General features: G+C 58.3%; 2 protein-coding genes across 2 annotated transcripts; one reads left to right on the top strand and one right to left on the bottom strand.

The window, feature by feature from the left end:
• FAM78A (family with sequence similarity 78 member A) lies at window positions 1,054-15,702 on the bottom strand. Its single transcript, XM_013968032.2, has 2 exons — window positions 14,651-15,702; window positions 1,054-4,156 (listed from the first exon to the last, which is right to left on the bottom strand). Exons 1-2 carry the CDS (start codon window positions 14,971-14,973, stop codon window positions 3,628-3,630), a joined length of 852 nt encoding a protein of 283 aa, XP_013823486.2. The 5' UTR covers window positions 14,974-15,702; the 3' UTR covers window positions 1,054-3,627.
• Window positions 15,451-19,064, top strand: LOC108637171 (collagen alpha-1(I) chain-like). Its single transcript, XM_018055997.1, has 2 exons — window positions 15,451-16,387; window positions 18,986-19,064. Exons 1-2 carry the CDS (start codon window positions 15,470-15,472, stop codon window positions 19,019-19,021), a joined length of 954 nt encoding a protein of 317 aa, XP_017911486.1. The 5' UTR covers window positions 15,451-15,469; the 3' UTR covers window positions 19,022-19,064.

Here is a 20,608-nt window from a genome sequence, read left to right on the forward strand (position 1 = left end):
GGGAACCCAGGATGGACTGAGCCACAAGCAGGGGGGCCTTCTTATTGTTTTCTTTGTTTCTGTTTTAATTTTTGGCCGCCCAGCGCGGCCAGCAGGACTTTAGTTCCCTGACCAGAGATCAAACCTGCAGCCCATGCGGTGGAAGGGCTGAGTCCCAACCACTGGACCGCCAGGGAAGTCCCTTGGCAGGGCCTTGTTATTAATAGGTGCCATTATTGGGCACCAAATGTGTGCCCCACAGTGACGCACTGAGGCTGAGAGCACACAGCAGAAGGTTTGGGGTGGGGTTCAAACTCTGGCTCTGCTTCTCCCCAGATGCGTGGTCTTGGGCAGCTTATCCACTTGCATTCTCCCTCAGTTTCCCCATCTGTGAAATGAGGACCAAGATAACACCTGGGGTGTAGAGAGGGTTCAGTGAGTTAACACCCAGAACCCAGGTGGAATGGGGTGTTCGACAATGACCTTGAGTCCATGGCCCATGGGTAGAGCCCACACCCACTCCAGGACTTCTGGGCTGTCCCAGCTCCCATCCTTCCATAGAAAGTTCTGATAGAAGATGGTATTTAGGATCAGTGCTCTGGCCCCACACAGCCCCTTTCAGCAGCTGCAAGTGTGGGCAGGGTGCAGGGCCCTGTCCTTGGTTGACCTTGACTTAGCATCTGTGTCTCCACGTGAAGATGGGTTTGCAAGTCTGTGGGTAAGGACCCAGTCCACACACCAACCCTCCTGTCACACACTTTCTACTGTTTGCCAGAAAACCAAGCTGCCCCCAAGTCCTAGCTCCATATCCATCTCCTGCCCCAAGCCGGGGGCGCTGTGGGTGAGGAACCAAGGTCCCCGGGCTGTGGACCACAGAAGATGCGTTGGCAAAGTGACCTGCTTCCTCCTGGGTTCTCGTCCCAGGCCCTTAGCACCAGAACCCCCAGGCTCCAGCCATATACCCACCCCCAAACACATTCACGCCCGAGGCTGGAAATACAGAGCCATCAACACCATCCCGCCCCCTTGCCAATGAACCCACCGCTTCAGAAACATCCAGATCCTAGCCAGGCCTGCTTTAAAATTCCATTTTATTTCTCTTTGTGAGTATTTGTTGCTGTTTTAAAAAGGTTCACGGTACATTTTTGTTTTCGAGAGTCTTGTGCCTCCTGTAAGTGCACTGCTTTGCTTTCCAGTACTCTCCAGACCGCGGACGGCCCTTATTGCTGAATGAGTGTGTCCACACCGGGGAGTGGGGACACCGGAGGGCCTGGGGCGGGGCCCAGCTGAGAAGCCTGGGTCTGTGCTCCTGACCCGAGGCTGAGGGACCAGGCCCAGGCTAAGCTGAGCATCCTTAGCCAGACCTCCAGCCTCCCCAGGGCCTTCCCAGCCCTGTCTTTAGAAAGGCCAGGAGGGGTAGAGAGAAAGGGGCGAGGGGTAGAAGATGCGGGTTGGGGGTGAGCCAGGCAGCAAGCTGACTGGGAGCCCAGGCATGCGGTAGGCATGGAGGCGGGGTGGAGGCAGCCGGAGCAGTGAAGGCCTCCGAGAGGGCCCTGCTCCCTCTCAGGGGGAGTGGGCCTGGGAGACTCTGCCCCCAGCAGCTCAGACCACCCCTCCCCCAGTCAGAACTCCTCAGCGAGGGCCCAGCCGAGAAGCAGCGCTGTGGTTCCTGACCCCTCGCCCAGAGCCCTCTCTCCTTTTTAGTGCAAGAAAGACCTGAGTGCAGAGAAGGGCCTAGCCGCCTCGAGGCCAGGTCCCGACCCCGGCAGCCGGACTTCGCCACCCCGGCGCCTCCACAGCTTGTCCCCAGAGCGGGGGGCTTCGTATCCCCCTCGCTGGAGGCTGTGGCCTCTCTGGGTGGCAGGCCTCCCTCCAAACACACCAAGGGAAGCTGGCCGTTTCCCCCCACCACCCCCCAACCCCGGGGCCTGACAGGGGTCCCCGAGCACCAGGTGGGCCGCCAGCCACACCAAGTTCTCCCCCGTCCAGTGGTTCCAGGAGAGCTGCTCACCTCCCATTGGCAGCGGGCTCGGGAGATGGCTGGACAGTAAAGCACCCCTTGAATAAACGCAGTATCCCGCGGATAAAGGAGCAGGAGGAGGACTCAGTGACCCATGCCCTCCCACAGTCACTGGGGCTCCTCCAAGTGGCTCATCTGTAGCAGAAATGCCTCATTTCCCTCATCTGACAGTTTTCTGTGCTTGATTACGATCCATTAGAATGAGGGACCCAGGTGACGTTGCTGTGGGTCTGGCAAGCTTGGAGGAAGGGGGCTTCAGCTGGGTGTCCCCTCAGCTCCTGCAAGCAGCAGACGTTGCTAAAAAAAAAGCTTGGCGTCACTCAGGGCCAGGTCCTGGGGCTCCAGAGGGCCCAGGCCCACTTCGATCCCCCAGCTACGGGGGCCCTCGTTCCCTTCTGTGTGGACAGGCAGCAGGGGCGGTGGGGGGGGGGTCTGCCTTCTGCCTTCCCAGACCCAGGAATGCCCATCTGTGGGTGCCCCCACCTCCAGCACTGCAGTGCCCAGAGCCTGTCTGCAGCCCTCCCCCAGAGTACCTGGTAGAGGCGTCCCCTGAGAAGATGCTGCAGGGAGGTGCAGGCCCTCTTATCTCTGAACTACAGCTGGGTAGGGTGGCTGGCCCCCTTCAGGCATTGGGGACCAGTGTGGATGGAAACAGAAAAGCTGAGATGTGCCAACAGACCCATCCAAGGACCAAGGTGCTGGAAATTCCCCAAGTTCTTACCTGCAACTCACAGGACCCGCCCTCTCTCCTCCTAGCCCCACCCAAGGCCAAGTTCTGGCTGCAGAGGAGAGAGGTGAGACGCCCCCGGCTCAGAGCTCAGAGCCCTCTGTGCAGGCAGGGGGTCGGGGATGGGGTTCTACCTGGGGCAGAGAGAAGGGACTTCGGGGGCAGAATCGGTCTGTGGTTTCGGCTCAGCTAAAACGAAAGAATGGGCAGCTGGTCTCAGATCTACCTCGGCACCCCCGACCACCTGGGCAATACCCAGGAGGAGGGGCTTGGGGGAGTCTCTCCTTTTCCCCATCCCCTCCTCCCTCGCCTCTGGCAGAAGATACAAAGTCCAATAGAAAAGAGATCCTGCTTTCTTTGTTCCGGGTTTGGTTTTTTTTTTTTTTTTCCTTTAAAATCAGCTTAAGGCAAAAGTTTGGCAAAGCAAGTCTACATAAGGCCGCGTGAAGGAGGATAGGGTGGGGGCGGGAGGGGGGGGGTCTTTCCCCTGGAGGGGCCCACCGCACCCACCAGGCTCATCACCAGCTCCTCCTCAGACCCTGAACCTCGTAAAGAGGGATTAAAAAAAAAAAAAAGAACAGAAAAAGCAGTTGTTTCAGGGTGTCTGTTGCAAATGAATGAACTTGCAAGGAGAGGAAAGGAGACCCAGGGTGACACTGAGGGTGCATGTTGGGGGGTCGGTCCCACCTGGGTCTCCCCCCTCCCCCAGGAAAGCAGGTTCCAGAAGGGCGGGGGCGGGGCGGGGTGGGGAGGGGCCATCCCAGGGGCATTCGCACAGTGAGATCCGCCCCGCCGGAGAAGGTAGAAAGGTTGTATTTCGCTGAATGACCACAGAGTCCGTGTGGGGGGTCGCTTGAGCGGTGTCCTCACCCGGGTGTCGCCCCGCGGGCGCCCCCGGCCGCTACCGGTGCTTGGGCGGGATCACCACCAGCGGCGGCCCGAACTTGGGCCGCCACATGAGGACCTGAGCGTCGTTGGCGTTGGGCTTGACCAGGGCGCTGGGCGGGATGGGCTCGTTCTTGCTCAGGATTTTGGGCTGGTCCTGGGCGATGGGCTCCCGGAGCCGGGCGCGCTGGCCCAGGGGCCGGGCGGGGTTCACCTCGATGCTCAGCTGCATGCGCCAGTGTAGTGTCTGCAGGACGATCATGTCGTTGGTCGAGGTGTTGGTGGCCACCAGCCACGTGATGAAGCTCTGGTCCCGGTAGATGTTGGTCAGTTTGGCCACGTTGCTCTCGCTGACGGGCACGGCCCACGTGACACTGGGGTAGAAGTTATCATTCATGCTGATGATGAACTTGGAGTTTCTCTTGGTGGGGCCCACGATGGTGCAGGTCTCTGTGGTGTTGCCATACCACGGGTAGTTCACCCCGTCCGAGTCGCTGATGGCCTCAATCTTGCCTTCCTGGAGGTCTGGGAGCTCCCAGCTGGACCTGAGGATGGGAAGGCAGTTTACATCACCAGCCAGCCAGCCAACCACAGGCTGGTCTGCTTCCCTTTGTCCTGGCTGCTCACCTCTTGGGAGGGGAGGGGGTTGTGCAGCAGCTGGTTGAGGGGGTGGGCCGACAGGAAACAGACAACCCAGCATCAGGTTGGGGAATCGGGGCTCCCCTAGACCTGGCACCCCCCAAAAGCCATATCCTGTTCTCTTGCATCATCTCAGATTGGTCTCCCCCCCATGGAAACCACTCTAGACAGAGGCTGGACTTTGGGAAGCCCTGGCTGCCCCTAGCCTCAAGGGGATGTGTCCCGGGGGGCCTGGGGGCAGCTCACAGTAATGGGGAACCCTGACATGCGCTGTGCCCCCCACCCCGGGTCCTGGTGGCTGGTGGATCAGCTGCATGCAGCCCTGTGATTTCAGTGAGGGCAGAGGCCGCTGACTGCGAGAGGCTGGGGGTCGAGGGGCCTCTCCTGGACACAGCACATCAGGGCACCCTGCATGTGCTGGGAGTTTCTTTCTCTTGCTTTAGGGGCTGACAGGAAGCTGCAGGGCCCAGTGGCCGTGAGGTCGGTACTTCTAAGAGTGATTCCAGTCCCTCCACTGACCAGCACGTGACCTAGGTCAAATGCCTGCGTTCCCTGAGCTTCGGTGTTAGCACCCAGGCCAGAGACACAGGAACCAGTGCCCAGAGCCCTCGCTCAGACTCTGTCCCCTCCCCTCCACATCTCCTCCACCACGTGTGGGTCTGGGCTCCCTGGACCCCTGCCCAGCATGGCCAGCATCATAGGTAGTACCCCCTTCTTTCTGCTCATGCCAGCCTAGAAGAAGAAGCACAATATGGCCTGAATTGCTCCCACCCACCCAGTCAGCCCGTCTTTGGAGCAGCAGAACCAAGAAAACCTAACCAACTCATCTCAAAACACCACACTCAGTCCCTGCCTCCGGGCCAGCTATACAATCAGTGCCTCCTGGCCTTGCTGCAGGTGCCGGGGAACCTGCAGTTGCAGCTTCAGGCCCAGCTGAGTACCAGCGGTACTTGGGTCAGCCTGGCTTGCTTTCAGGGGGCTCAGTCTTCCTGGGGTGGAAGAAGGTGGCTGAGCTGTCTGTGGAGTTCAGACTCAGGAAACTTACTAGACTTGCTCAAAGTCTCAGCCAGCCTCTCACTGGTGTAACACCCTGAGCAAAGTCCCTATACCCCCTGGGCCCCAGACTCATCACCTTGTCCCACCTGGGGTCACGGAAGGATTCAGGCAGGAACGTGCCAGCCCAGGGCAGGGCACAGGACAAAGGCCAGTGATTGGTATCTGCTGGCTCCTGCCGCCATGGCTATTGCTATAATAATAGCTCTCAGACAGAAGAGGACACTGGCCTGTCCCAAGTCACTCTGAGGACACGTGTGGCTGGACAGCAGCATCCAGGGAACCCACCCCTGAGAGACTCATCAACAATCACCTCCACCCCTCTAGGCAGATGAAGTAAGGAAAGCTGTGGGTGGGGTCTTTTTCCTCAGATAATTCCGCTGAGCAGTGAGACCTAGGCACCTGCCACGCCAAAGCTCGGGATGCTTTGCCCCCAGAATTCTGCATACCTCTGTACGCTAGCAGTTCTCTCCAGAATATATATTACAAGTTGCATTTTTATTCACGGCAGCACTGTTCACAATAGCCCAAATGTGGAAGCAACCCAAATGTCCATCACTGGACGATGGATAAAGTGGTCTGTCCATGACAATGGAATATTATTCACCCTTAAAAAGGAAATTCTGACACACGCTACAACATGGATGAACCCTGAAGACATTATGCGAAGTGAAACAAGTCAGACGAAAGGACAAACACTGTATGATTCCACATATATGAGGCCCCTCGAGGACTCAGACTCATAGAGACAGAAAGCAGGATGTGGTTGCCGGGGGCTGGGGGAGGGGCACGGGCAGCCAGGGTCCCATGGGTGCAATCTCAGTTGGGGAAGATGAACAATTTCTGGAAATAGACACACAACAGTGTGGGTGTTTTTAATACCCTTGAACTTAAAAATGGTTCAGATGATAAATTTTATGTATATCTTTGTTTTGTTTAGACACTCGGTCGTGTCTGATTCTTTGTGATCCCATGGACTGCAGCCCGCCAGGCTCCTCTGTCCATGGGAATTTCCAGGCAAGAATACTGGAGTGGGTTGCCATTTCCTCCTCCAGGGGACCTTCCCACAGGGATCAAAGCTGGGGCTCTGCCCCAGGTGGGGCAGATTCTTTACCACTGACCCACCAGGGAAGCCCATGTATGCTGCTGCTGCTGCTGCTAAGTCGCTTCAGTCGTGTCCGACTCTCTGTGACCCCATAGACGGCAGCCCACCAGACTCTGCCGTCCTTGGGATTCTCCAGGCAAGAACAATGGAGTGGGATGCCATTTCCTTCTCCAATGCAGGAAAGTGAAAAGTGAAAGTGAAGTCGCTCAGTCGTGTCCGACTCTTAGCAACCCCATGGACTACAGCCTACCAGGCTCCTCCGTCCATGGGATTTTCCAGGCAAGAGTACTGGAGTGGGGTGCCATTGTATAACTTAATCATAATTAAAAATGCATTCCTGAGATGCATCATTTAATGTTAGCAGTTAGTAAATGTGGTCACTACTAGAGGGATAATTAGGAATGTGATTTTGCTAATTTTTCTGTTTGCTTCATTAAAAAGGTCACAAATTAGTGTAACACCTGTCTCGTAGGCCATCTCCAGCCTGGGGCCCTGAGCTCATCAGACTCCAAGGGAGGAGGTCACAGTTGTGAACCTGGAGACTCAGCTGTCCCAGGGGATGGCTGCCATGGACCAGAGAAGGGGGTCAGGGTCCCTGTCCTGAATTTCTCAGAAGCCTGTGTCCCACCTGCCTCCAGCCTCCTGGAAGGCACCCACTCTACCTTCTCACGGTGTTTTACTCTTAAAAATTGTTTGTTTGTTTTTTTTTAAGGCAGAAAGCCATCTTGCCAAAGGCCCCCTTTCACTTCCTAAGAGCTGGCTTGTTTGGGGGAGTGGGGCTTGGTACCCGCATGGCCCCCGCACTCTGTGTCTCAGCCTCTGACCCCAAAGCTTCAGGTTCCCTTTCCCCTACCAGCCCCCACAAATGCCTAGGCGCTGGCTCAGTCATAGACAGTGACGGTCCCCGTGAGCGAGCAGACAGCCCTGTTTCACGTGGCATATTACTCAGAACCAGGGCCAAGGGCGTCTGTTTTCACATCATCACAGGCCAGCTGAGCTAGCTGCGGTCCCCTTGGTCCAGTCTCTGAGTCGAGGCGGTACGAGGGGGCATGGGTAAGGGCACAGTAGCTGACGGATGCAGGCCAACCCGGGGCCAGTATCCCCCTGGCTACAAGCTCTGGTCAGGTCACAGATGTCAGCTCCACACTGGTCCACCGTGGTAATCACACCCACCTTCCAGGTTTCTGTGATGATTAAACCTGTCGACACGTACCACCTGGTACGCAATAAACAGCAAAACGTGGAAACTCCCGGAGAACATCTTTGGGAGTCGTGCCTCTCACACTAATGGATTTGCCAGCCCCGATGTGACCTGAGGCCTTCTGACCTCATTTATGTTTCCAGATTATCTGGGCTCTGAAAGGAATAATTCCATATAGTTCCTGCCTCAAAGACTTCCTGTTTGTTCTGCAGGGACATCGGGCTTCGAGGCAGACCCTCGATTTTCCGCTCCCTGCACACCCTAAGCCTTCTAGTTTGCAAGTTGAAGACAGTACAGCTATAGATGTCACTGAAAGGTCTGGGCAAGGCTCTCGGGTCCACACCGATGCCCACGCACCACCAGATCTAGGTAGAGGAGGGGGATTTGTGAACACAAGCAACCGCCCATTTCTGCCCCAGCACCTCCTGTCCAGACCCCAGGGCAGTCCTATCAGGCCTCCCACAGGGGAGCAGGGGACATGGTCTCCCCCGTGTCCTCTCCCCTTTGCTCGCCGGCCTGCACTGGTCTTCAGGGCGACAGTGGCCACAGGAAGTGTGGCACCAGCGCGAAGTGAAAAAGTTGTTCAAAAGTTAAGAACCGCCACGTGGTGACCGTGGAGCCTGGCACCAGGCCGGGGGCCCTTCAGAGCACAGGACCCCACTGTGCCCATGCCCAGGAAACTGGCCCGCTTCCCGTCACTCTCCTACCCTCATTCCGGAGGTGTGGGAAAGCAGAGGACGGCAGGCAAGTCCAGGCTTCCAGCCGGACCGCAGATGCTTTCTGGGGCCCGCTGGCAGCACATCTGAGCCAGACTCCTGAGTTCCCCTCAAACCCCGCTCCTTCTGCAGCGCCGTCCAAAGCCACTCAACAAACATCTGCAGGGACCCCCCACGGGCGCTGGCCACCCCACCATCGCGACCCGGTCATCGGCAATGTTGGGGGCCCTGCACCCTCTGGATGCCCTAATCCATCCCTGACTCCCCCTTTCTCACCTCCAGACTGCCTCCCTCACCCCCTCGTCCCTGGCCACGACCCTTCACCTCTCCCAGGTCTCCTCCTGCCCTCGGCCAAGCTCTCCTCCCTGAAACACAAGTGGTCTTTAAAAACACAAGACGGATGGCACGCTTCCTTCCTCCAACCCCTTTACATCTGCTGTGACCCCCCTCCCCACGGCCCTAAAAGTCAGATGCAGGCGAAGCTGAGGGCCTCCAGGTGCATGCCTACATGCGTGCACACAGCCTGCAGCGTGCAGACGCTCCGAGCAGTGTGACTGGCGGAGAGTGAGTCGGAAGGGGTTACAAAAGGCCTTCCCTGCAGGCCAGAGAAGGGGTTGAGGCTGTGCCAAAGGGTGCCCACAGAGGCTGGGGAGAGTCACCCTATGACTCAGGGCCCCAGGCCCAGCCACCAGCCCGAAGTTGGCTCTGCTCAAAGGCCTGTGGGTAGACAGGGAAGGAAACCAGAGGTGCCCAGAGGCCAAAGGTGTGACCCTCCTGTGGCCTCTGTTTCCTCCCACCTCACCACTCCCTCTTGCCCAGGCCACAGTCCCAGGGCCTGCCACATGGCAGAAAGGGCCCGACAGCACCTGTTTTAGTTTTCAGTTTCAATAGCTGTGCTTTTGTTTTGTTTTTAAAAAGCAAGCCATAGAGAAGTACCTAAAGTGAGAAACGCAAGTCCTGCCTTCCGGGCCGCCCCCTTCCTCGCTGAGGTTACTCACCACATCCCACTCTGGTGAACATCCTTCTGAAGCTTTCTCCCTGCACATACCCAGTATATGTTCAGTTTTTAGTGACAGAATCTTAATTTGAGCCCCTCCTCGTCCTATGTAGCAGCCTCGCCATACTCGGCCCTGGAGACAGGACACTGGGGGTGTTCGTGGCTCTTTGCCACGATGGCCGGGGCTGGAGTTTCTGCCCACAAACACATCCATTCTGCCCCGCTCCTTCCATTCAGGTATTCATTGACTCATTTGTTCAGTAGACTTTTTTATGTGCTTACTACCTGCCAGGCACCAGGCCAGGGGCTCAGTTTCTGTTAAGACAGACGCCAGAACTACTGGGTTGGCCAAAAAGTTTGTTCAGGCATTTCCACACCACGAAAAACCGGAATGACAGTGCCAGAGTTGAAGGTCCCATGTGCTTGTAACTCTGAAAGCTCATCTTCCAGAAGCTGCCCACATTGTACCCCCCGCACCAGGCATTACTGACCCTTTCCATTTCTAACCTAGATCCTATCAGCGGAAAAAAGAAAAAAGCATCTCCCCGTTTCACTTGCCACTCCCCTGATCATGGCGGCGGCCGGCGTCTCCCCGCATGGCCCGGGAGATGCCAGCTTCTGTTTTCCGCCCTCAGAAGGCGAGGGTGGGCACGATCGCCAGGCAGGGGCCAGTCCAGGGCAGTTCTTTTGGGGCCGGGCAGTACCCCTGCCCCCAACTTCCTCCCACCCCAAAGCCTGGAAACGAGGACTTCCCTCTCCGGCCTCCACCAGGGCCCCACAGATGGGGGAGGCCGCCTTCCGGGTGCAGAGAGGAAGTACCGTCCCCAATTGTTCTGCCCGGCCCCCCGGGCAGGCCCGGGCCACAGGAAGAGGCCACGTGGTCACCAGGCCATGCCTCCTGACCCAGCCCCAGACCTGCTGGAGCAGAGCAAGCCTTCTCAGACAAGTGGCCTCGGGTCTCAGCGGCCCCAGCCTCAGCATCAGTGAGGACCTCTTGGAGTCCTTGGGAGACCAGAGAGAGACCGGGGAGCCAGGCAGAAGCCCCTCCACCCCTGCCCGGCCCTCTCCCACTGGCCTCACCATCCTGTGACAGCTCAAGTCATCGCAGGTCCGGCTGCAAAAAGCCCTGAGAGGTCTCGTCGCCAGAGACTCCCCTGCTCTAGGCGGGTATGGGAAACCCAGCCCAAAAGAAGAAGAGCAACGACTCTAACCCAGCACTTGGTGCTGATTCCCGGCCGAGCGCTGTGTAATTGATGAGGAATGAATGCTGGTTATGGTAGGAATAGCAACTATGCAACCAGTGTTTCGTATGCACAGGCACTGTGCTGAGTCCTCTCAGGCACCATCTCATTTAGTCCCTCAACAACCCTATTTCACAGACGGAAACAGTGAGGCTCATAAAGGCTGGGAACCTGGCCCAAGCTTGCCGTACCTCTGGATGGTGGAGCTGGGGGGCCACGTCCTGCTGGACAAGGGCATGGGCAGGTGGCACTGTCAATCCAGAGAGACCCCCACGTCTTGAGCTGTTCTCCTCCCCTCACCCCAAGCCTGCCCTTTGGCAAAACGTGGAGCCAGAGCCGGCCTTGACTTTGACTTTGGCCGTGGGCCAGATTCCCTGGGGGCTCCAGCGGGAGGGCAAATTAGGGATAACGTGAAGCGTCCCACACACAAGGGAGAAATTGGGACTTGTCACTTGGAAGATTGTGCCAGCTGACAGGTGGCGGCTGAGGATTGCGGAGGATGGGACTGTGGAGGCAGGCGTCTCCAACATTTTTTTTTGGGGGGGGGGTAGCCTTTAAAGCAATGTGGGCTGAACCCCAAACGATATAGAATCCTCTCAAGCTGGCACAAGTAACTCACCATTTTCTAGCTCTCGTCTTTAAGCTGGGGCATTACTGGGGTTTGGAGTGTGGCATTGTTCCACTGCAAACATTTCCAACCCACAATGTCATTCAAAAGGGTTCTCCTGGATTAGAGATTAATTTCAAGCAGGGATAATGTTTGGGGGTATTACGGGTTTTGGTTAAGTATTTGGAATTAATATTTTTAATATAAGAACAGAAACCCTAACCTAACCTTTGCCACCTGGCCATCCGCTCTCCGGGCCTTTAAAGCCCCGGGGGCGGGGGGCGGGCTTCATTTTAAGGCTTCAAATTGCCTGGGTCTAGCCCAGCAGTTCTCAATCAGGGGTGACTTTTTACCCCTCCTGGGGACATCAGGCAGTGTCTGGAGACATTTTTGGCTGTTAGGATTGGGGGAGGGAGGCTACTGGCATCGAGTGGGTAAAGACCAGGGACACTGCTCTCTCCTGCAATGCACAGGACAGCCCCAGTCCCAGCAAAGTTAACGGACAGCTCCGGGCAGCCTGAGACCACCGGTCACCCCACCTCTCACCACCCTTGACTTTCCTTCACATCACGGGGCTTAAAAAAGTGAAGAAGCCTCGTTATCACAGGAGGTTTGGGATAGGGAAGTCTTTTCATCCCATCAAAATGCTTCCATCTGGGACTTCCCTGGCAGTCCAGTGGTTAAGACCCTGAGCTTCCAATATAAGGGACGTGGGTTCATTCCCTGGTTGGGGAACGAAGATCCCATATGTTGTGTAGCAAAAAAAAAAAAAATGCTTCCATTGGCATTCAAGCAGGCATAGCTGTCCAGGCTTTTTCTGGAGGCCAGAGCCTCCCCACCGGCCAGAGGAACCATCTACTTGATAATTCGGTTTCTTAATACAGTTTTGTTGATTAATAATCAAGCAGTTTCCAACTGTGCATTTCAGCCACAGGGCAGTCACCTACAGCTGTCTTCTTCTCGAATCCTCCCAGCAGCCTACGGGCACTTCTAACTCCCCATCCACAGATGGCAAAGCCTAATCCAAGAGGCAACTTGCCGAGGCCCCAGAGCCAGCACTGGGGTCATCCTGACCCCAGAGACTGAATTCATTAATGCCCAGTCCCTCCTGCCCCTCCAGGGAGCCTCCAACTCTGCTCTTTCTCTGGGGCTGGTCCCATCTCCACTGGGACCTCAGTGGACCCTGGAGAAGGAGGTCCATGGGACACAGGGGTCCCTGCGCCGAGGTGTGTTCCAAGAAGGGGAGAGAACAAAAGGGAACACATACAGAACACGGAAAACGGGCTTCAACCACTTGAAAAATCACGCATGACTTACACTGTTAACTGTTAAATTCTTAAGTCAGGGAATAGGCTCTGTGTGAAAGAGGAAGACCTGGGCCAGGGAGAAAATTCAGCACAAGGAGTAATTTACATCTGTCTGAATTCAGCCAGACTCTTTTTACAGGTCCTATCACCCACTCCCTGTCTGACAGGAGGATCATTACAGTAACAACAGCATTACAGACAACAGTCACCTGCAGTAAGTATTTACTGTGGGCTTGGCGCAGGGCCGACAGCTTGACCAATGTCATCTCCCGTAATTCAATAAGCCCATGCTGCAAGGCCTATGACTGGCCTGGATTTGCAGACGAGGAAACCGAGGGTCAGAGTGGCTAAGGTCACACCCTGGAAACTGACAGAGCCTGGACTGGCGCCCAGGTCTGCTTGACTGCAGTCTAGGTGTGCACTGGGTTCCTCTAACCAGGAACCAAGGACTGGCACAGACAGAGAAAGGTCAGCTCAGGTCTCCCGATGCAGACCTGCCTCCAGCCGTAGTGCCCGAACGGACCTGGAGCCACATCCATGCTCCAGGTAGCCCAAGGCCTTGACGACTCACAGGTGGGGAAACCGAGGCTCCGGGCCAGGCCTGCTCCCTCCCCACCACATAGCAAAACTCAGTCCCTTTAACCCTCCCCAACTTTCCTCTTCCTGGCGCTCACAGGAGGAGGACGGAACTTTCCAAGTTCAGAAGGACCCTCTGACTTCCCTATTCTTTCTCGGGAAGAAAACAAGCTTAGCCTAAAAGCCTAGAAAAACCTTTGTGTCTTGCCAGTTGTCCCAGATGCCCTGCAAAGCCTGAGAATATTTGGGCTTAAGACTTCTTAGGGAAGGTCCACACCAAGTAACTAAGAAGAATATTTCCCTTCTTGGGATGGAAAGTCAGTACCATCTCCTACCCGCCCACCCCCCAAAACCCCGCCTGATTTAATAACCACTTGGAGAGTCAGACCTGGAGCATAGCTGTCAGGGAGACAGAGGAGAGCCGAGGAGTGTCCAGATACGGCCCGCGTGCCTCTCGGGGTGGCCACGGTTACACCTAGTTTTCAGTTTTTCATGACCCTCCTGTCGCCCTTTTACCATCAGAGTCACAGGTGGAGAAGCCACAGGATTTGCTGTTCCCCCCCATCCTCTCTAATTTTAGGTGGCCCCGGGGGTTATTAAATCAGTTTCAAGTCCGAGGGCAAGTCTGCTATAGGACGGGGGAGGTGTGGTGCAGGGGTGGATCCTGAGAGAGACGCTGTGGGCGAGCATCCATGCCCACTCCCAGGGTCTAGTTGGGGGCTGCCTGCCTTCAGAAGCCTCCCCGTGCTCAGACACAGCTATTGTCATCGCCCTGTTTTAGGCAACCCCTTCAAGTTAAGTCACTTCCCTCTCTGTCTACCACTGCTCTTTGCACACTCAGGGTGACCATCTCTAAGATCAGGGCACCTGCCAGGATCCTAAGAGGCCACACCAAATGCTACATTATCCTGGGGACATTCTAGAGACCGGGCTGGAGAGAAGAGGCCTGTGGCCTCCTCTCAGCTGTTAGGGCCCCCTGGAGCCCTCTGCACACGGACGATTGAGGTCCACAGAAAGTGGCCTTCTGCCTCCGGGGACAGAGAACACTGCACTGCGATGCAAACCGCGTTTCTAAAACCCTCTCCAACAAAACTCCATCCTGAGCAGAGCAGAGCATCCCCCCAGGTCTTGCTGTGCCTCCGAAAATGCGGGGGGACAAGATCAGGCCCAACACAGAGCCCTGCATGCTAACGCTGGAGGCTGTGGAGGCCCGTCTCTCCTTCCCTGAGTGCCTACTACGACCACGTGGGCTGGCGGAGGCCTGAGCCAGGCCAAGCCCCGGCCCCTCCAGTGACCCGGGACAGCACACCTGCTTTGCCAAAGAGGCGCCCGGTGGAGCGTCCCTCTGCTTCCTGGGCATCTTGTGGGGAGGGAGAGAGGAACCCTGGGGGGGGCCAGGGACAGTGGGAGGGAAGGTCCTAGAGCTGTGACCCCGATCTGAATCAACAGGCAAGCCCTCTAGGTCGCCTGGCCGAGGAGGACTCAGAGAGCACTTACGCTTCCCTCTGGCCCTGGAGAGACACTCTAGCCCCCGCCTTCCCCCTTCGCCCCCCACCCAGCGGCCCCTGCCCAAGGTTTGCTCTTGAGCAGTACTCACATGCCCTGCTCCCCATACTGGTTGTAGAACTCCATGTGGCTGCACGCCTGAATCCAGCCGACTATCCAGGTCTCCTTCTTGGGGATGGGCGGCATGACCACCTGGGCCGAGGCACGGAAGTGGGGTGTCCGGTAGCGGAGCACCACGCTGGAGGACTCATCGATGCTGGTGGGGATGGGGTCGATAGAGGCCTTCACATCGATCACCGTGATGCCTTCCCGGAAGACTCTGGCTTTGCCTCCGATGCTCTGAATGCAGCCCATGGCACACAGGACCACTCTGATCTCCAGGGAGGACCAGCAGTCCCAGGGGAAGCTGGGCATGGACAGGATGGAGGCCGCCGGACCCAGCGCAGACAGTAGTACAGCTCTTCAATCTCAAATCCCAAGACCGATATCCATAGGATAGAAGATTCACTGAGTCCAGGGGGTTCACATATCACTACCGCGGGGCCACTTTATAAATAAGGATTTTGCTGCATTTCAAGGGCCCTGGGTTCTCTCTTCTTCTGCGAGCAGTGAACAAAAATCACCGATATTCTTTGGGTTAAAAAAAGGAAAGTTTGGAGGTTAATGGATAAGCATGTTGTTCAGACATCCAGCCCTTCCCGTGCCTCACACGCGAGGAACGCAGCTCCGAGACGCTCCCTGAAGTCTTCGGGCGAAGAAGGCAAACGCCGGCAGACACATAAATAAGGAAGGCTGCGTCCCCTGCGCGGTGCCGCCACCCCGGCTGCCGGAGACCGACTTCCTGCCCTTCTGCCTTCCGCACGCGCTCGGGCACACGCACCCGGCCGCTCGCCCAGGCCCGGTCGAATCAATGGGAGAGCAGTTTCTGTTCAGTCGGCCGAGGTCCGGGGGCCCTCGGGGGCTTCCAGGAGGGCGAGCGCCCGGCGCCGGCCGCCCGCGGGGTCCCCGTCGGCGCCCACTCGCGGGCGCGGGCCGACGCCCCCACGCGGGCGCGCTGCGTCCCCTCGCCGCTGTCGCTGTCGCCGCCCGCCGCCGCCGCCGCCGTGCGGGGGGCCCCGGGGCTGCTCTCGGGCCGCCGCCTGGTTCGCTGCGGCCGCCGAGGACCTGGAGGGGGAGGTGGAAGGGACTGGGCGTCAAGGCCCGCCTCAAAGTTGAGCCGAACTTTGCTGCGAGGGACGCGCGGGGCGCGCGGGCTGCGGAGCTGACCGCGCACCTCTGGGCGGTCTCCCCGGAGGCGGCGGCCACCCCCGACACCCGCCCGCCCCGTCAGTGGCGGCCGCAGGACCGCGCGCACCAGCGAACAATCGCCGCCCGTGACATCTCCGCTGACACCTCGCCGCCCGGAGGCGGGGTCCGGGAGGGGGAGGCCACCGCCTGGCACTGCAGTGGGCCTCGTGGACTTTTGGGTCCTGGCACTGCCCCCACCTCCTCGCCGCCGGCGCCCCTTCTTGGTCAGACTCCCTCCGGGCCCTCCTCACCACGGGGCGCGCAGGGCCACCCTTGCAGGCCGGTCAAGTCGGAAGCATGCCCCTTCCCGAGCCGGGGCTCCCCAGGCTCCCGAAGGGCGCAGAGCCCCTGCCCCGCCGCTTTTATCCCCTCTAGCCAGCCCGGAGTGGCCCCCCATCCCCGAGCGTCCGGCGCGCTCGCCGCCGCCGGGGAACTTTGGCGCGCACGCCCCGACCCGGGCGGCGCCGCCGACTCACCTGCCCCTCGGGCCGCTCCGCGTGCCCGGGCTGCCGCCCTCCGGACGCCCCCGACCCCACTACGGGTACGTCCTGGGGGCGCCCCCACCCCCTTTCTAGGGGAAGTGTCCTTTAGCTCTACAGGGGTTTGGGGGCCGGCGTGGACGGCCTCCCGGCCCCCAAGTCCTCCTAGCTCGGGGCTGCCCGGCGGGTGGGGGTCGGGGGTCGGGGGTGGCCGGGGCGGAGGGGTGAGGCTCGGGGCTCTCTCGCCCCCACCCCGCTCGCCTGCTTTATTTTATGATCATCGTGAGCGTGCTGTCGCCGCTCAGCCCCGCCGCCGCGCCGCAGCCGCCTGGCGCGCCCCGCGCTGCCTCGCTCTGCTGCAGCATCGGAAAGGCAACCAGGTCAAACTTTGCAGAAACTCAGCCCCTGCGCCGGCCTGGCCCCGCGTCCGCCCGCAGCCGCCGGCCGGGAGCACAGCGCACGCAGGGACCGCCGCTCGCTCGCCGGCCCCGCGGGGGTGCAGGTCCGCAGGCGGCGGCGGCGGCGGCGGCGGCGGGCGGGCGAGCGGGCGCCGCCTCCTCCTTGCCGCCCGCCCCGCTCTCCACCCTCGCTCCCCGCACACAGCCCGCCTCCCCACTGGTGATCCTCTCCCCCCACCCCTCGCCCCCCTCTCGCTCCCTCGCTGTCTCTGCAGCTGCTGGGGGAGCCGAGCCTCTCCTTGCAGAAACGACATTTCCTTTTTGGCTATCTCCGGGAATTCTGGGTAGTGTAGTTCGGCTTCTGTCTCCGGTCCAGGTGGGCTGCTCCTTGTGCCCTTTGAACTCAGCGGGCTTTCCCCCGATCAGGGCAGGCGGAGAGCTGGGAGGTGGGCGTCGCCCTGGCCTGGCTGATTGGAGACAGTGCGGGACTCTGGGGGAGGGCTCCACGGCTGGGAGGTTGGGAGTGAGGGGAGAAGGGATAAAGGTCCCTGCGTTGTTCTCTGTGCTGGGCCTCTAGGCACCCCGACAGGTGGTCAGGGCCTGTTGGGCACCAGCTGTGATCAACGCTGGACAAGCCTAGTCATTTCATTTACCATCAACCCGCGCCCCCATGGGAGGCTTACCGTGTGTATTTCACGGAGCAGAGGGAATCCAAAGCTGGGAGATTTCCAAGACTTGCCCGCCAGTCCCACCCAGGTGGGTGTCCCGGCTGAGACCAGGAGGTCTACGTGCAGAAGAGGTCCTAGAGGGGTTTGACCCTGGACAGGGGGGATCGCTGTTAACCTCTCTAAGCATCTTGGAACCAGGACCCACCCCCCCCAACCCCCACCTTGGAACTGCCGCCAGGGAAACGGGGAATGGCCAGGTGGTTTGTGACATCATGCCCTTCTCCTGTGATTATGCCCACCCCCATGCACAGGGCAGGTGGTTCCAGCCAGAGCATCCTGACAGCCTGTGAGGGCAGGATTTGGAGGAGCAGAGGGTTCCCACCACTCTCAGGTCCTCTTTGAGGGGTGATAAGCCAGCCAAATGATCCATTTCATACCAGCAACCGGCTCGGGCCACAGGCAGGAAATGGCCACTGTGTCGTGCCCAGCTGCACCCCTGCCCTTGTCCTGATGACTGCCATGGGCCCTGAGCTTATTGAGGGGTCGTCCCTTTCCAGATCAGCTAGGAAGTGGTTTATTCCTGGTCCTGCTGACTGAGACCAAGGTGTGGTGGCCTTTGGGATCTGCCTACTGCCAGGAGGGAGGAAACCCACAGGGCTCTGAGGGACCCCGTGTAAATTTCCACTTCCGGGAAGAAGCTTTTCCTGGCCTCAACCCACAGTGTCCTCTCCCTGCTGTGAACTCATGGCCTCCACAAAACATCCTGCCCTTCTTGGATTGCACTTCAGCCTTCACCCACCTCAGCTGGTGGGTGAATTATTATGCTGTTCACTTTATATAGAGACATTACTTAGGGGGTGTCCATCTCATCTGCCCACACCATCAGCCCCAGAGCTTGGAATACTGGAGTGGATAGCCAGTCCCCTTCTCCAGGGGATCTTCCCAACCCAGGGAAAGAACCTGGGTCTCCCGCATTGCAGGCGGATTCTTTACCAGCTGAGCCACAGGGGAAGCCTGCACTTCTTGCTCATCCAACGTGAAAGAACAGAAGTCAGAACCCTAAAGTGCCTACTAAGCAGCCAGGCCCCCGGAGAGGATTTCCAAGAGTTGAGTGTCCTCGATGCCTCTTAGAAGTGATGTTACACCCTGTAGTTAGGGCTTGGTTGGCCTGGGTTCATGATGATGATGATAAGGTGTCCACCACGTGTCCATATGCATGCGTGCTAAGTCACTTCAGTCGTGTCCAACACTTTGCAGCCCTCTGAACTGTAGCCCGCCAGGCTCCTCTGTCCATGGGATTCTTCTGGCAAGAATACTGGAGTGGGTTACCGTTTGCTTCTCCAGGAGTTCATCCCAATCCAGGGATTAAACCCACATCTCTTATGTCTCCTGCATTGGCAGGCTGGTTCTTTACCACTAGCATCACCTAGGAAGCCCACCACACCACTGAGCAGATATTGCCTCTTCTGATCTGCTTGGCCCCAGGAGGTAGGCTGGACAGAGAGACCCATGGGTCAGGTGACAGTGGTTTTCCAGAGTCTGCATGCCCACCTAGATCTGGCCAAGTTCAAAGCCCACCTATCTCCTCCTCTAGGTATGCCCTGCTTGCCTGGGGGTCAGCCCCCTCTGAGCCAGGTGGAAGCAACACTAGAAAACCCTGTGTCTGGTAAGTCCCACCAGAAGACTGCTTGGGTGTCCGTGGGGTGAGCAAAAAATAGAAAACCCCTGACCCTCAATCCCAGAGATGCCTCCTCTTCCACGTCGCCTCCTAGGCTGTGTTTTGTCTTGGGCTAGTTGAAGGGCCAGTTCTGCAGAGGGAGAACACAGGCGGTGTCTGGGGGCCTTTTTCCCAGGCTCTGAGCTAAGGACGGGCACCCCTGGGGCCCGCCTTGAGCGATGGAGGGTCTGAAAGGGCCAGCCCACACCTGCCTCCCCTGCCCCGGCTCCCCACGGGCCCTCTGAGGTCCGGCGGCTTCCCTAGCTCTCAGCCCTCCAGCCCTCCTGCCTCTCCGCGCAGCCCTGCTTCCTGCTCAGCGTTTTCTGGAGTCTGTGGGTGTTGGGCACAGACCCACGGCTGTCTCAGCATATGTGAGGGCCCATGAGGCCTCCACACGAGACTGAAAAGCTAGCGTCTGCAGAAAAGAGGGAGGGGTCATCTGCTTGTGATGTGCCCAGCACCACGGGGACGCTCACATGCCCCCCCAGACCTCAGTCTCCCCAGACTCCTCTGCGTTGATGTCACCGGTGAAGGGGAAAGAGCAGAGGTCAGGAGGCATGACCCCAACCCCTCCTCGGGGATGGTGAACTCCCCAACGTGGCAACTTGGGAGCTCTTAATGCCGTTGGTGGGAGGACAAGGTACCTCAGTTTGCAGCACGCTGGCCCAGAGAGGTCGTAAAAACCCAAAATCACACAGCAAACCAGAGGGAGAAACAGCCTGACCCCACCTAGCTGGGTTTATATATATAAACACACACATATTCATTGGCTGTGCCAGGTCGCAGCTGCGGCACTCAGGATGTGGGAGCCAGTTCCCCGACCAGGAATCAAACCCAGGCCCCCTGCATGGGGAGCTCAGAGTCCTAGCCTCTGAACCACCAGGGAACTCCCTGAGATGGGTTTTAACACACAGTGTCAACGAGTCCAAAGCCCTCCCAGGTCTGCAGGAAAGCTGAATGCAGGGTCTCCTCACTGAGCATCACTGGAGCCAGGGCCTCTGCATACGCCAGCTTCATGGCTCTCCATGACAACCCCATAAGCCAGTCCCATCACCAGCCCATTCCACATATGAGGATACTGAGCCTGATGAAGAAGGAGGAGTGGATGGAAACCACCCACCTGGCTCGTGGTGCCGGGGGATTCGCTGTAGCAGGCATTCTCACCAGCATTCCCTGCAGTTGTTGGTGTCCAGCTGCTAAGTCATACAACTCTTTGTGATCCCATGGACTGCAGCATGCCAGCCTCCCCTGTCCACCACTATCTCCCAGAGTTTGCTCAAACTCATGTCCATTGAGCCAGTGATGCCATCCAACCATCTTATCCTCTGTCGTCCCCTTCACCTCCTGCCTTCAATCTTTCCCAGCATCAGGGTCTTTGTATCAGGTAGCCAAAGTATTGGAGCTTCAGCTTCAGCATCAGTCCTTCCAATGAATATTCAGGGTTGATTTCCTTTAGGATTGACTGGTTTGATCTCATTGCAGTCCAAGAGACTCTCAAGA

Source organism: Capra hircus, chromosome 11 (genome assembly GCF_001704415.2).
Source record: "Capra hircus breed San Clemente chromosome 11, ASM170441v1, whole genome shotgun sequence".
Taxonomy (NCBI): Eukaryota; Metazoa; Chordata; class Mammalia; order Artiodactyla; family Bovidae; genus Capra; species Capra hircus.

What these genes read in the sequence shown, in the direction of transcription:
- FAM78A (XM_013968032.2), bottom strand. Translation starts at nt 14,973, where the DNA reads ATGCCCAGCTTCCCCTGGGACTGCTGGTCCTCCCTGGAGATCAGAGTG. An exon ending in CAGTATGGGGAGCAGGGCAT is followed by an intron (nt 4,157 to 14,650) that starts GTGAGTACTGCT and finishes TCCCATCCTCAG; the next exon opens with GTCCAGCTGGGAGCTCCCAG.
- LOC108637171 (XM_018055997.1), top strand. Translation starts at nt 15,470, where the DNA reads ATGGGAGAGCAGTTTCTGTTCAGTCGGCCGAGGTCCGGGGGCCCTCGG. An exon ending in CGCCCCCGACCCCACTACGG is followed by an intron (nt 16,388 to 18,985) that starts GTACGTCCTGGG and finishes CTCCTCCTCTAG; the next exon opens with GTATGCCCTGCTTGCCTGGG.